The 13,098-nt window shown below is 45.3% G+C and overlaps 1 protein-coding gene across 1 annotated transcript; it reads left to right on the forward strand.

Moving 5' to 3' along the window:
* Positions 1–1,090: 1,090 nt before the first annotated feature.
* Positions 1,091–12,802, forward strand: LOC140213439 (uncharacterized). The gene is made up of 2 exons (XM_072284661.1): positions 1,091–1,238; positions 10,708–12,802. The coding sequence occupies exons 1-2, from the start codon at positions 1,091–1,093 to the stop codon at positions 11,724–11,726; spliced, it is 1,167 nt and encodes a 388-aa protein (XP_072140762.1). The 3' UTR covers positions 11,727–12,802.
* Positions 12,803–13,098: the final 296 nt, after the last annotated feature.

Below are 13,098 nucleotides of genomic sequence, written 5' to 3' on the forward strand. Positions count from 1 at the left end.
GCATTTGGATATTTTTTTAATCTTGTTGCATGATAGTTGGGACACCTTATATATTGTCTCTAGGTATTGCACGGCTGGGTATTTCCAAAGAGTGCGTTTGTTAATGGCGTATGCTCGACATTTTGAGCATTTGGAACCTTGTAGTCTAAGAAAATAGTGTTTGTATATTTTTAGCATCTCTTTCATTATGATTACTTATTACTGCTTGGCGTCTCATTTGTACCCTGGATAGACTTTGCAGCCTGGTGTGGTTATCTCGTAGTTCCTGAACATATGCCTTTCTTTCGAGGTTTAATTTTATGTATAACTGCGGGTCGTATGTGGTTACGGCCAGGCAATCAAAGGACCCGGGTCATTGTATTTCACGGGATAGGGCGTTTGCTTTGGCATTTCCCTCGATTCTGTGGGGGCCAATCACCCATTTGAGATGAACCATTAACTACTGGGTTGTTTGAAGTCATGTGGTCCTTGGGGATGATTTTAATTTGTGACTGTAGTGCACTGTTTGTGAATTTTGGTATGGCATCAGCGGTATCAGTATATGGATGTGGCTAGATTATTGCGCTGCGTTGTTCCGCGAGTGGTTGCTTATATTTCGAGCGCTGTTGCTGCTAGGGCATTGTGGTATTCGTGCACGAGTTATCACGGCTCTTTGGACCATCTTTGTAGCTCTATTGAAGCTGGCATTCGTGTAGTATATCCTGCCTGTTGTGGGTATGCATTCCAAGTATGTTCGCGTTCGCTTTTTTGGCCTCCTCGCACACTGCGCCTCAGAATTCATGTTCTTAAATTTCGGTGGCGCAGATTCTAGGAAGGACGTGCCATGGAGGTGGCGGTCAGATATACCCAGGAAATGCCACGTTTAATGTCCGAGCCACGCAATAACTTTTCTTTCTGGTTCGGATTTTTAGAGTCGTTGCTGTTGAGGAAGGCGGTGCGCATTGATCCTGTCTTCGAATGGTGTTTAAATACCGGCTTCTGTTTCTGTAAAGAGCCGATAGCGAGTACTCCCAGTGCTAGCTTCGGGGTTTTTTGGCGTTGAATGTTCACTTTTTTCCTCTTGCTTTGGTGTGAATGTCATGTAGGGGTCATGTCATGGGAACCTGGTCATGACATGACCAGGTTCCAAGACGACGTGGTTTACGGCTACAAAAGCGTCTTCGGCAGTTCCCTGCTTCAGTGGGCGAGGCAACAGCGGCGCGGGCCCCATGTTGATCCGCTGTCTGTTGGTCACGCAAGTATGTTACCTTGCCAATTCTCGGTGAATCCGTTCTGATGACCGATATATCCTGCTGTTCGATCGCCCACATGACTACAACCATGGTTTTGTCTATATTTCTTTGTATTCTGCTCTGTTAGATGCTGCACGCAGGTTTTTATTGAGCGGTCATGTGAAAGTTAACCGTGGTCTCAACGCTCGTTCTTAGCACGATCCTGCCTCCCAAACCCGGTTGAACAGCCCGAAGTAGCGGAAATGCTCTCCGAACTCCTAAATGGCCAAAAGAAACTGGCTCTGGATATGCCTGATATCAAAATGTTTCAATCGTCTGTCAACGCGAGGTTTGAGACATTGGAAGCTCGTGTATCTTCTCTAGAGTCACCTTGAACGTCTAGTGGTGTGCAGGATTCTATAACCTACACACTCAAATCCAGCAATTAAAAAACGCTATCTCAACTCTGTCTAGCAGAAACGACAATTTAGAAAACAGGTTGCGTAGACCCAACATTATTATACATGGTCTCAGCGAGGGCCCTGACGAGAACTATAAGAACTTTCTTTTAACCTTGCTAAATGGTTCCAGGTCATTCTTAAGATCGCATGGCCGCGTATCGAAAGGTGCCATAGACTCGGCAATAAATTCAGAAGCTGTTCACGTCCCGTCATTATGAAGCTCCTTGATTTTCAGGATAAGGTGCTGGTGCTGAGGAATTGCTATAAGCTTAAAAACACTAGCTTTCATGTTTCGGTAGACTTCTCGGCTCAGGTTCGGAATATTCGCAAGAAGCTCTGGGAAGCATCCTGCTCTCATAGGGATAGTGACTCATCTGTCCAACTTCTAGTTTATCATGTATTTATTGACAGGGTACGATACGATTGGGATAACAGGTCCAATACTCTTGTCAGATCATCTGTTGGCACAACTAAACCCGCCTAAACTAACTAGGATCAAATCCCCTTGACTTCACGCTACTGGCACTAAACTTTTTATTTTAAACATTAATGCAAGAAGCCTTGTCAGCAATTTCTCTAAATTTATTTCCTTCGTCTCGTCTTACTCGCCACATATTATCAGTGCTACTGAAACCTGGTTACATGATGGTGTGTATGATTCTGAGGCATAACGCCCCCGGCGTGACAGGAAGTTGTTCGGCGTGACAGGAAATTCGGGAGAGGAGGCGGTGTTGCTCTATTTCTGCATGCTAACCTTCACTTTTCTGTACTCCTTGCCCCTGCTGATACTGAGTCTTGGTGATGTAAAGTTCAACTCAAAAATATGTCTTCGATTATAGGGTCATGTACGGTCCGCCTGCTTCTAATATTGAGCATGTACACACGGCATGCCAATTTTTGCATGGTGATAATACTTCTTCATACAACGTTCTTTGCATGGGCGATTTTAATACTCCTGGTTTTGATTGGTCTTCTGTGAAAGTAAGCGGACGCGAAGTAGCTATCGGGCGGGAGTTGGTCCACATTTCATTGTCCTGTGACTGTGACAGATAGTTCACGATTTCACCCGGCAAACTTCCGTCCTTGATCTTGTCTTTCTTACTACATCTCGTTTTAATGCCGGTTACAAATGCGATGTCATTGATGAAATATCTGACCACAATGCTGTGTTAATTTCAGTTCCTGGCATCGTCCCTAAATCGCGCTATATCTCCCGCACATTTCCAGACTTTAACCGCGCTGATGATTTGGCGATAACAGACGCCCTATGCGATTATTTTCATGAGTTTGAACTATTAAGTACCACTAGTGATACTAATCCCTTGATAAGTTTCTTCGAAAATCTTGTCAGTATGTGTATCAACCTTCTTATTCCTTTAAAAACAAAGAAACCACACTGAAATCCCTTGGATGACTAGGAACCTCTTGCGTTTATCACGTCGTGTGGCCAGATTACGTCGGTCAAAACGCTCTGGTGACTCAACAAAACTCATGCGATTCCATAGTGGTAAAAAGGAAATCTGTTCTAAAATGGTTGTTGCTAAAAAATTTTATTACAAAGTAACCTTGCCGAGATTAATGCTGTCAAATTCCCCAAAATTTTGGAAAGCTGTCCTACCACCTGGGTCATCCTCGGACACGTTATTAATTAACAAAGTTACGGTTTCTGATTCGCAAGCAATAGCTTCTTCTTTTAACACACCTACTTCCACTTGTCTTTACGACTAGTAACTATGTAACCCCTGTTTTTTATTCCGAACCATACCCTCCAATCGACGACAAATCACTGTCTACTGAGGGTGTACTTAACCTAATCCTAAACTTAGACACCAAGAAGTCGTGCGGTCCTGACGGTATCCTGACTGTTTTGCTTGTTTGATAGTCTCTTTGGTGCAGCAGATATCTAACAATTATCTACAGAAAATCTCTCTGAACCGCCACAGTTCCTGCCTCGTGGAAACTTGCTTCAGTTTTGCCCTTATTGAAGTCGCGTAAAGTTTAATCGTTATCTAATTATAGGCCAATATCCTTAGCAGCACGCTCATTTATTTATTACACCCTCAGGGTCAAAGGTATTACAGATGGGAGTGGGTAATATACGTTACAAAGACAATATATACAATACAGTGCATGTTTTAGAACATAATTTCAACATTCTCTAAAATAAACAAAGGCTGTTAGTGCATCACGAAATCGTTGATTATCTTCAGTGGCTACAATATCGGGAGGGAGGCGGTTCCATTCGACAGATGTCTGGGGAAAGTAGGACTGAAAACAAGCTTTAGTATTCCACTTTTTGATGCCACCTTGTGCCGATGATCAATGCGATGGGAGATGTATTCCGGTGGTTAAATAAAATCGTCGTGTAGCGTGACGTGATGATATACCTTGTGGAATAGAGTGAGGCGACTGATTTTCCGGCGAGATGTTAAAGATGAGAGAGAAAGGTTAGTTTTCACGGCTGTGATACTTGCAGTATGGCTGTAATTTGAAAAGATGAAGCGAACGCAGTTATCTTGTATAAGTTCTAGAGAAGATACAAGATTTTCCTGCCGAGGGCCCCATATAGATGAAGCGTATGCATCTTTAGGTCGTATTAGTGATGTATAAAGTAGGAGTTTTAAGGACGATGGAGCAGCAGAGAAGTTGCGACGTAAATACCCTAACATGCAATGAGCGTTACTGGTAAAGTATTCAGTATGGACATTACATGTTAAGTTTCGTGATATATGTACGCCTAAATATTTATGTGATGCGACGGAATCAAGAGGAATGCCATTAAGACAATAAGAAGGGGGAGTGTTAGAGCATCGAGAAACACGCATAAACTTACATTTCTTAATATTGAATTCCATTTTCCAAGTTTTGCACCAGTTAGAGACCAAATTAAGATCGGTCTGGAGAGCATTAATGTCGTTGAGGTTACGTATTTCTCGGAAAATTACACAGTCGTCAGCAAAAAGGTGGCTGGAAGAAAATAGGGTGGACGGAAGGTCATTAATATAAATTAAAAATAGTAGTGGTCCGAGGACGGATCCTTGTGGTACACCAGATAGCACGTTAGTAAGCGGTGGCTTTGCCATTAGTGTAAACAAACTGCCAGCGGTTGAGAAGGAAAGATTGAAGCCATCTAAAGACATGTGGATCAAGATTAAGATGACTTAATTTATAACGCAACAATTTATGGCACACTTTATCAAAAGCTTTCGCGAAATCTAAAAGATGCAATCGGCGCAAGATGATTGGTCAAGAATGCAATGTAGTTTATCAGTGAATGAGAGTAACTGCGTTTCGCAGGAGTATGTTTGACAGAAACCATGTTGCGCAGAAGAAAAAAAAAGTGTCATCATCAAGAAAGGTGGCGATGTGTTTAAAAATTATATGTTCTAGTAATTTGCAGCATGTGCTAGTGAGTGAAATGGGACGGTAATTTTTAGGCAAGTGCTTATTGCGGGATTTGTCAAGGGGGCCACCTTCTCGGTTTGCAGTCGTTAGGGAGGCTTGATGAATCGAGTAAATGTAAATGTTGATGTAATTTACTCGAACACGTTATCTTTAAACATATTACTGAATTTCTTGAAACTACCAAAATTCTATGCACTTTCCGACATGGTTTTAGACGTGGCCTCAGCACTATAGCACAACTGAGAAAATTGGTTCATGACATCAGCAGCTATTTAGACATAGGTGACTAGATTGATGTTGTTTTTATAGATATTACAAATGCCTTCGACACTGTCTCATACCCTAAACTTATGCACAAGCTGTTCGCTATACTAAAAAATGCATGTTTGGTTAGCTGGATATTGAACTTTCTTTCTCAACGTGTTTCAAGTGTACTAGCTCACCCTTGATGCTTCTTTCATCAGGGGTTCCCCAAGGCTCAGTACTGGGTCCTCTTTTATTCCTGCTTTACAATAATGATCTCCCGCTACACACCTCAGTTGAAATACGCTTTTTTGCAGATGACTGCGTTTTATATCATGCAATTAAATCTCCTACTGATCATGTTGTCCTTAACAATTATTTTGCTGACTTCTGTAAATGGTCCAAAGAATGGCAAATGAATATCAACTTTTCCAAAACCATCTCCATGTCCGTTACACGACGCTCATCCCCTTCCTTCTGTGGCTGTGCCTTTAACAATATTACTTTAAATAGGGTCTTCGAATTCAAATATTAAGGTATCCTACTAACACACGATTTGTCATGGTATAAAGACATTGATGTCACCTGTAACAAGGCTCTTAAAAGACTAGGTTACTTACATCGCACGCTGCGTCTTGCTGCTCAAGAAACTAAACATCTTGCATATAAAACCCTCATTCACCCTATCCTCGAATATGGCTGCGTTGTATGGAACCCGTACAAACACTGTGACGTCAAAAAACTAGAATCAGTGCAAGAAAAGCAGCGGGTATTGTTTGTAGGAGATATGACAAGGAATTTTCGCCGTCTAACTCTCTTCGCCTACTTGCTCTCACTGCTCTTGCAGAGCGTCGCAAACTTGAATGCCTCAAATTCCTTCAAACGTTGATCAATTCTCTCTAGATAAGTACTTGACTTTTTCCAAACCCTCATGTACGAGGAGTCACCGTGCTCTAAATACATACACCTTTCTTGCCTTTATTTCTAGCACTGATTCCTTTAAAGCGACACTAAAGGGAAATATTAAGTTGAGCTAGAGTGAAAGATTAGGCTCTTGTAATGACAAGTTCACCATTCTTAGCGAGAACAGGTTATTTCTAAGCGAGAAAACGAAGCAATTGAGAAATTGGAGGGATGCCACCTGTCGTGCGTTGTGATACCTCTCATGAAGTGACGTCAGAGCCTCTATTTTAATTATTCAACTACTGCTACATGTTACAATTGAAAAGTAAATTACATAAATTTCAGCAACAAATAAAAGATGCGGTAGGCCATACTTATTGTATTGCTGCATATTACGGCCGTCACGCTCACTCCACAGTATCGTTCGGCTCCGCTGGTTTCGCTCGGCCGCGCTAACCGCGCTCGCACTTTCGCTTGGTGAATGGCAGTTTCCATTTCGCGGCGTGCTACGCTGTCGGTGCTGTGTCACGAAAGCTCTTGACAGCTGTAGTTCCCAGTTCCCAGCGGCGAAATGCCGGGTCGATGTGATGTCGCGGGGTGTCCAAGCGGTCCGCGTCGTCTGAACAAGGATACTGAAAGCTCCGACACCAACGTGCACTACCATGTGGTCCCGCGGTGCGAACCTCTACGTTCTCGCTGGCTCGGTGCATTTCCCATGCTACAGCGGGTAGGAAAGGTGCCGATCAGACTGCACGTGTGCTCGATGCATTTCCGCCCTAAGGATACGAAGACAATTCTCTTTTGAGGCAGACAATGGACGTGCCTTTTCAAATGCGACTTCGTCGCAACGCTGTGCCGTCGATATTGCCTTCATCCCATGAAGAACAAACACCGTTCCTTCAGGACGAAAATTTCATGGTGAGTAGAGCCTCTTTTTTGACGCGCATATTATTTTCCTTTCATTACTAAAACTCAGCAAGTGTGCGCAGCCCTTTACGGTAGTGATAGCCAGCTGCCTTAATTTATTGACAGGTCAACGTTGATGACTTGGTCACGTAAAATGACGCTACTGGAACGTCCATTGAAAGCAACGCGCATTGAGAGCACAATTTTCTCCTAAGACAGTCAATCGAACTGCCTTTCCAAGCGCGACTGGGTTGCAACGTGGTTCCGTCGATATCGCCTTTATCCCATGAAGAGCAAGCACCGTTGCTGCAGGACGCAAGTTTCGTGAGTCGTGCCTCTTCTTGACGCTGCCTGCTATTTAACTTTCATTACTAAAGATCAGCAAGTGTGCGCCGCCTTTTACGTTACTCATAGCCAGCTGCTTTTATTTAGAGTCTAACGTTGCCGATCTGATGACTGAAAATCACACTGCTGGCACTTTCAACGAAAGCAACGCGGAGGTATGTATGCGGTGTTTGTCGCGGTGGTTACAGTTGTACGCAGATCAAGCGCAACACGCAGCTTATTAAACTTTCGGCACATTTCTGTAGCTTCCCACTGGTACGAAAGACGCGGAGACGTAGTCAGATTTAATGCAGATCCCCGCGAAAACATGCAGTTTCTGCAGCGTCGCGAATGCAAAATGAGTGCAGGCTAAACCACTGCGCACCAGCGTTGGTAAGTACACCCGAGCTGTTACCCAGCTTTTAACGACTACTACTAAAGTTATATGTGATGGAGTCTGGGGGAACACGTAGCAAATTTTCTCTTTTGTTTGGTAGCACCACCAAAAATATTGGACAGGCTAGTAGAACCTTGTCTACTTCAGCATGTTTGCTGGTGCTTTGTGCTATGCAATTTTAGTCAGAATTGCTGTCATTTTCCCAACTTTTCAGAAACTGCGCGACACAGTGTCATTTTTTCTAAAGCTATTGTCCTGGTTCCCTTTTATTCAGACCTTCGCATGGCGCTTCTTTGCTCTACATGTCTTCAGGTGAACAAAACTCTGAAGGAAATGAAATGCAAGGCAGTTCAGGCGAATGTTCGGAACATACCTACGCCAAAGACATCAACCCCAATCAAGAGACGGCGTACCACTTGTGTCAGGAAACCAGTCAAGCACCTGAGACGCACACCAGCAAAGGACATCACCTACATTCCCTCGCCTAACGTGTCCCCAGTACGGCAATACCCTTACATGCATGACACAACGTACGAGCCATAAGAATTGACTTGCACCCCAGAGGTGAGATTTGATGAGTAAGTAAACATTGCATACTACTGTGCATGTTGGTGTTTACCAGTTCAGATACGAAGGGGCAATATGTATTAGTGCACTTTGTGTGTTTATAGTAAAGTGATGTTTACTTGTTTATTGAAAAACAGTGTGACAGGTTATAAATGATCCCAGTATGCATGTGATGGATGGTAACGAAAGCAAGAGCTACAGATGTCTACGTCAGTCCCTGGCCTGCAGTAACTAATTGCACTGACAGATGTGAAAAAAGCTTCCGTTATTTGAGTGGAACAGTCGCAAAGTCACGATTACAAATAAGGCATAGTAGATTGGGGGAGCTGTCCTCCATTTTGCACACAGATTGCAGATAATTTCAATCACGTGTTTACGATTATTTGAAGCACAGGTGCAGCATTTAATGCACTTCAAGATAATGAAGGCAATAAAGGGTAATTATTGCTGCTAAAAGAGAAAAGTGTATTAACTTTCAGCGCAAGCTTTTGACTGAGTGAGGGAGTGAATTTGTCCGAGAGTGCCTGTATAAAATTTTACAGTGAGGGGCATATTTTTTTCAGGTGCGATATGGATGAAGGGTGTACGGAACACAAAGATTATTTTCTTGTCTCCCGTGACAACCTGCTCACACTCCTGAACACGTGCCGCACTTGCTTCTCTACGTCATGCACTGTGAGCCTCTCCTGTTCTGGGACACCCATCACAGCTAAGACTGAATGCCCAAGTGGACATGAGCACATGTGGGCGAGCCAGCCACTAGTAGGAAAGAAACCCAAAGTCAACGTCGACTTGTTGGCTGCAATACTCTTCTCCTCTTCAAGTGCTGTTGGAACACTCAAAATGATGAGGTTGATGGGTGCTCAAGTCATCAGTGATCAAACATTCTTCATTTACCTGAAGGCAAATCTTTTTCCAGCTGTCACTGCAGTAAGCATTTTGTTTCAACTTTCCTGACTATGTAGCTAGCCACATATTGAACAACGGCCCATTATCTCGGGAGCAGCTAGAAGTAGTGTCATATTGGCCCTTTGTGTAACTATTCACGCCTATGGCAGAATGTTGGGCTGCAAAATATTTGTAAGCTGTTATGGCTCGTCATTAGCACATAAAGCTGCTAATCTGCTTTATTTTCATGCTACTAATCTATATGCAAACATAATTTTCAGAATTTGGTGTTGCTAAATTGAGGCAGGCATGCTCAGTGCACAAGCACTCCGCATAAGACTAGCATTCCGAGAGTAGTTTCTAAAGCTTTAGCATTACTAAAACCAAGCAACACAATGTAGCAAGCATTTCGAAATTTTCGGTAATTTTTATTGGGCATAAGAAAGCGAACGAAGCACATAAATACACATAATATGTCTGGCATGAGAAGAAAATGTTTCCCAAGAAGAGACACTGGCGTTATTCTAAGCAGCCTGGAAGTTCATCTTACATCGTCGCTAGTGTAGGAATCTCAGCGCTGACATCCGCTGTTGCAGATGGGTTGCAAGCCCCAAGGATGGCGTTGGCCTGGCGGCTTGGGGCACAACTGGAAGCATCCGAAGGTCCTGGCAAAGCATGAGTCGACTGCTAACAGAACAACTTGTTTATTCTAGCATCGCAAAAGAGCGGCCGGTCAGATCGACCGAAGTGGAGAGACGGGAGAGCACGTTACTCAACGGAAGAAATCGGAGCCTCTCTCGGCGTCCGGGAGCAGCTGCTTTTAGGGCCCGTACATGGTCAGTCCGCCTGTCCGTTCCGCCCTCGTCCGCCCGCGTGCTGATGGCTCTCTACGGGTGAGCGAGGAGCGGTCCCAACTTTCCCTTCCGCACGCCTGCTCGTCCCTCATTGGCTGGTCCGAGGCGGACGGTTTGGCTGTCGTCACAGCAAACATGGCGCGTGCTCGAAGCGAAGCGAAGCGGGGACGTAAGGCCTAAGCTACAGCCGCGTCAGAAACAGTACATTTTAGAGCGCAGCTCTTTGGCGTCCGTTCCTGGGTTTCGCGTCGTCGTCGGCGTTGTCGTCGGCCTCGTAACCAGCTCCGCCCCCCTTTCATCCCCCCAGCGCTAGCAGCGACCGACTGATACCGCTGGATGCCGCTGACGCCGCTAGAGAGTCAAGATAACGTGACTGCATAGAACACCGTCGCCGCCATGCAGAAAGAGGAGGAAAGGGTCCCCCCCCCCCCTGTTCTTGTGTGGCGGATAGGGTGCTCTTCAGTTGCCGACGCGCCGGTTATTTCACGTAGGCCCCGGCACGTCGACGAATACGTGACCACCTTCCCACGGCTAGACCTGGTTCTTAGCGCTGCGGAAGCGAGGGTATCATATTGTTTGTGTCGGCATCGGCGGCGTTGTCCCTGAAACCAACTCCGCAGCTGGGGTTGACTCACTATCGGCGTCAGCGGCATCAGTCAGTCGCTGCTATCTCTTCCCTCCTCCCTTTATCGTGTTGTCCGCTTGCTGCGCGCGCTTCTGCCCCCATCGTTTGCCGCTGGGTGTACACGCCGCCCCCCTCTTCCTGCGAGTCTCCGGTTGTCAAAGCGCCGGCTCGAACTTAATTTCTTTCTTCGACTTCACATTCTACCACGGAAAAGCCAATCCGGACAGAAAGCTAGCCGATGAATTTCGTCGGTTGCAGTCCCACAAACTTGACACCATCACCGCCAAGTGCCTCGCCATGACTGAACAGCCGCACTACTTGTTGATCTCCGCTCTTAACGTACGCTCCCTTGCCGCACATGCCAAGGACGTACACCACGATCACATTCTGCGCCATTCCTCTGTACTTTGCTTTGCTGAAACCTGGATGGATCCCGAAGAGCCTCTCGAAATCATAGATTTCCTATACTGCTTTAGTGCTCGCAGAGACCACAACAGAGCGGCGGGAGTCGCTATCTACTTGCGCACAGGTCTCTCTGCAATACCAGTCGAAATGTTTGGCACGTCACATGAAGTTGGCGAACTGTGCGCCGCAAAGTTGCCCAACGGCTTGCTGGTAGTAGCTGCCTACTTCGCCCCTACCGCACTCACGAAAGACGTCGTGCACTTCCTGCAACTCGCGTTAACCGTCCATCGATCCACACCGATGTTAGTAGTGGGGGACTTTAATGTTGACATAAAGACAAACAGCAATTTCCTAACACTTATGCGGGAGAACATCCCGTTCCTCTCGCTCGTAACGCGTCCCACGGCTGTGACAACCTCGCGAGGCACTTGTATAGATCTCGTCTTTGAGAATCAAGCATTGGTGTACCAAGTCGAACATATATCAGTCTATTTCTCCGACCACAAAGCTTCCTTCATGACTGTCAAGAACTGTTAGTGGAGTCTTTGTTAAAGGAATACGTGTGAAAAATAAAAAAAAAATTCTGTGATAGCGCATACATGTGTTGCTCGATTTCTTTGCCTCAATCTATCGAAAAGGTGAAACAGCTTGTTTGCTGCGCTCAAATTTCGCATTAGGAAGTAACGTAATCGTCGGTAATTTTTTTCTCCTTTTTGTGATATTTACTAGTTATCTGGCACCCACGGAGATAGTCATCGAAAGCAGCAAGCCGGCGTACCCTTCCAGACCTCATCAGTGCGTGCGATCGCCAACAGAAACAGACGGAGCGCAGGAAGTGTGTGTTGTGTTTACGAGAGCGTCGGAAGAAATATTTGAAGCCGTCGACTTCGTGATATTTTGTTCCATGCTTCGCGTGCGTGTCGCAAACGAGAAGTCCATCACATACACGTGCATTCTGAGCAGCAGGACACATGTACAGTGCGTGGCGAAATAACTAGCGTCCGATTGGCGCACCCGAAATAACTAGCGTCCGATTGGCGCACCCAGCGTACACGTTTGCTTTCTGCTCTGTGTATGCGGATCGTTGCCGCGAAGTGGTGAACGCCAGCCCTTCGCAACTTTCAGAAGTAATGATACGATCAGTAGCGATAAATGTTTATCGCCTTGTTATCGCTGCCATTCCGCGTGTGCTATACTGCGCGTGAGCCGTTTTGCCGGCTGCGACGCGCCGAGGTGACCGCGACGTTCGAGCTGTGTTCTTGTTGTTATGAAGTGTGTCCTATACTGCGTGTGAGCCGTTTTGCCGGCTGCGACGCGTCGAGGTGACCGCGACGTTCGAGCTGTGTTCTTGCTGTTATGAAGTGCGTTTGCAAGCTACAAACCGTGATATGTATGTGCGATGTGTCGCAGCGTTGCTGGGTGTAGAAGTGCTCGTTCTACGCGATGTGCGTTTGCTCAGAAGTGAACTGTGCAGAAGTGTTGCCGATCGCGTTTTAATATTTAGTACCCTTACAGATAAGCCCTATCACACCGGCCTTTTCTGCTTCGTACATCTATCTTTTCTTTCAAAGGTTGTTACTGCACGGTTGAAGATGCTTGTATCGGTGGGGGGAAATTAGGGAACATCATAATAATTGCATACGTCAAGCCGTTCAGCGCTGTCGTGAAATGTGGACGCACCTGAGAGCACTAATGTCATGAATGCAAATTTCTGGCAGCCTTGATTTTCATAATGTGGAAACTAGTGTGAAGATAAAGAATTTCTAGATTTCACGAAGTAAATTGCTTTATATATTGTGATGCAAACGGCTTACATAGCCAAAAATCTGAGCTGCTTATTTTTGACTAGTGACTAAGCACAGCGTCTGTTTGTGAAGACACCAGTGGCATGGTAGATGAATATGTTATA

Source organism: Dermacentor andersoni, chromosome 10 (assembly GCF_023375885.2).
Source record: "Dermacentor andersoni chromosome 10, qqDerAnde1_hic_scaffold, whole genome shotgun sequence".
In the NCBI taxonomy this organism is placed as follows: domain Eukaryota; kingdom Metazoa; phylum Arthropoda; class Arachnida; order Ixodida; family Ixodidae; genus Dermacentor; species Dermacentor andersoni.

What these genes read in the sequence shown, in the direction of transcription:
- LOC140213439 (XM_072284661.1), top strand. Translation starts at nt 1,091, where the DNA reads ATGTCATGGGAACCTGGTCATGACATGACCAGGTTCCAAGACGACGTG. An exon ending in GCTGTCTGTTGGTCACGCAA is followed by an intron (nt 1,239 to 10,707) that starts GTATGTTACCTT and finishes CCTGGTTCTTAG; the next exon opens with CGCTGCGGAAGCGAGGGTAT.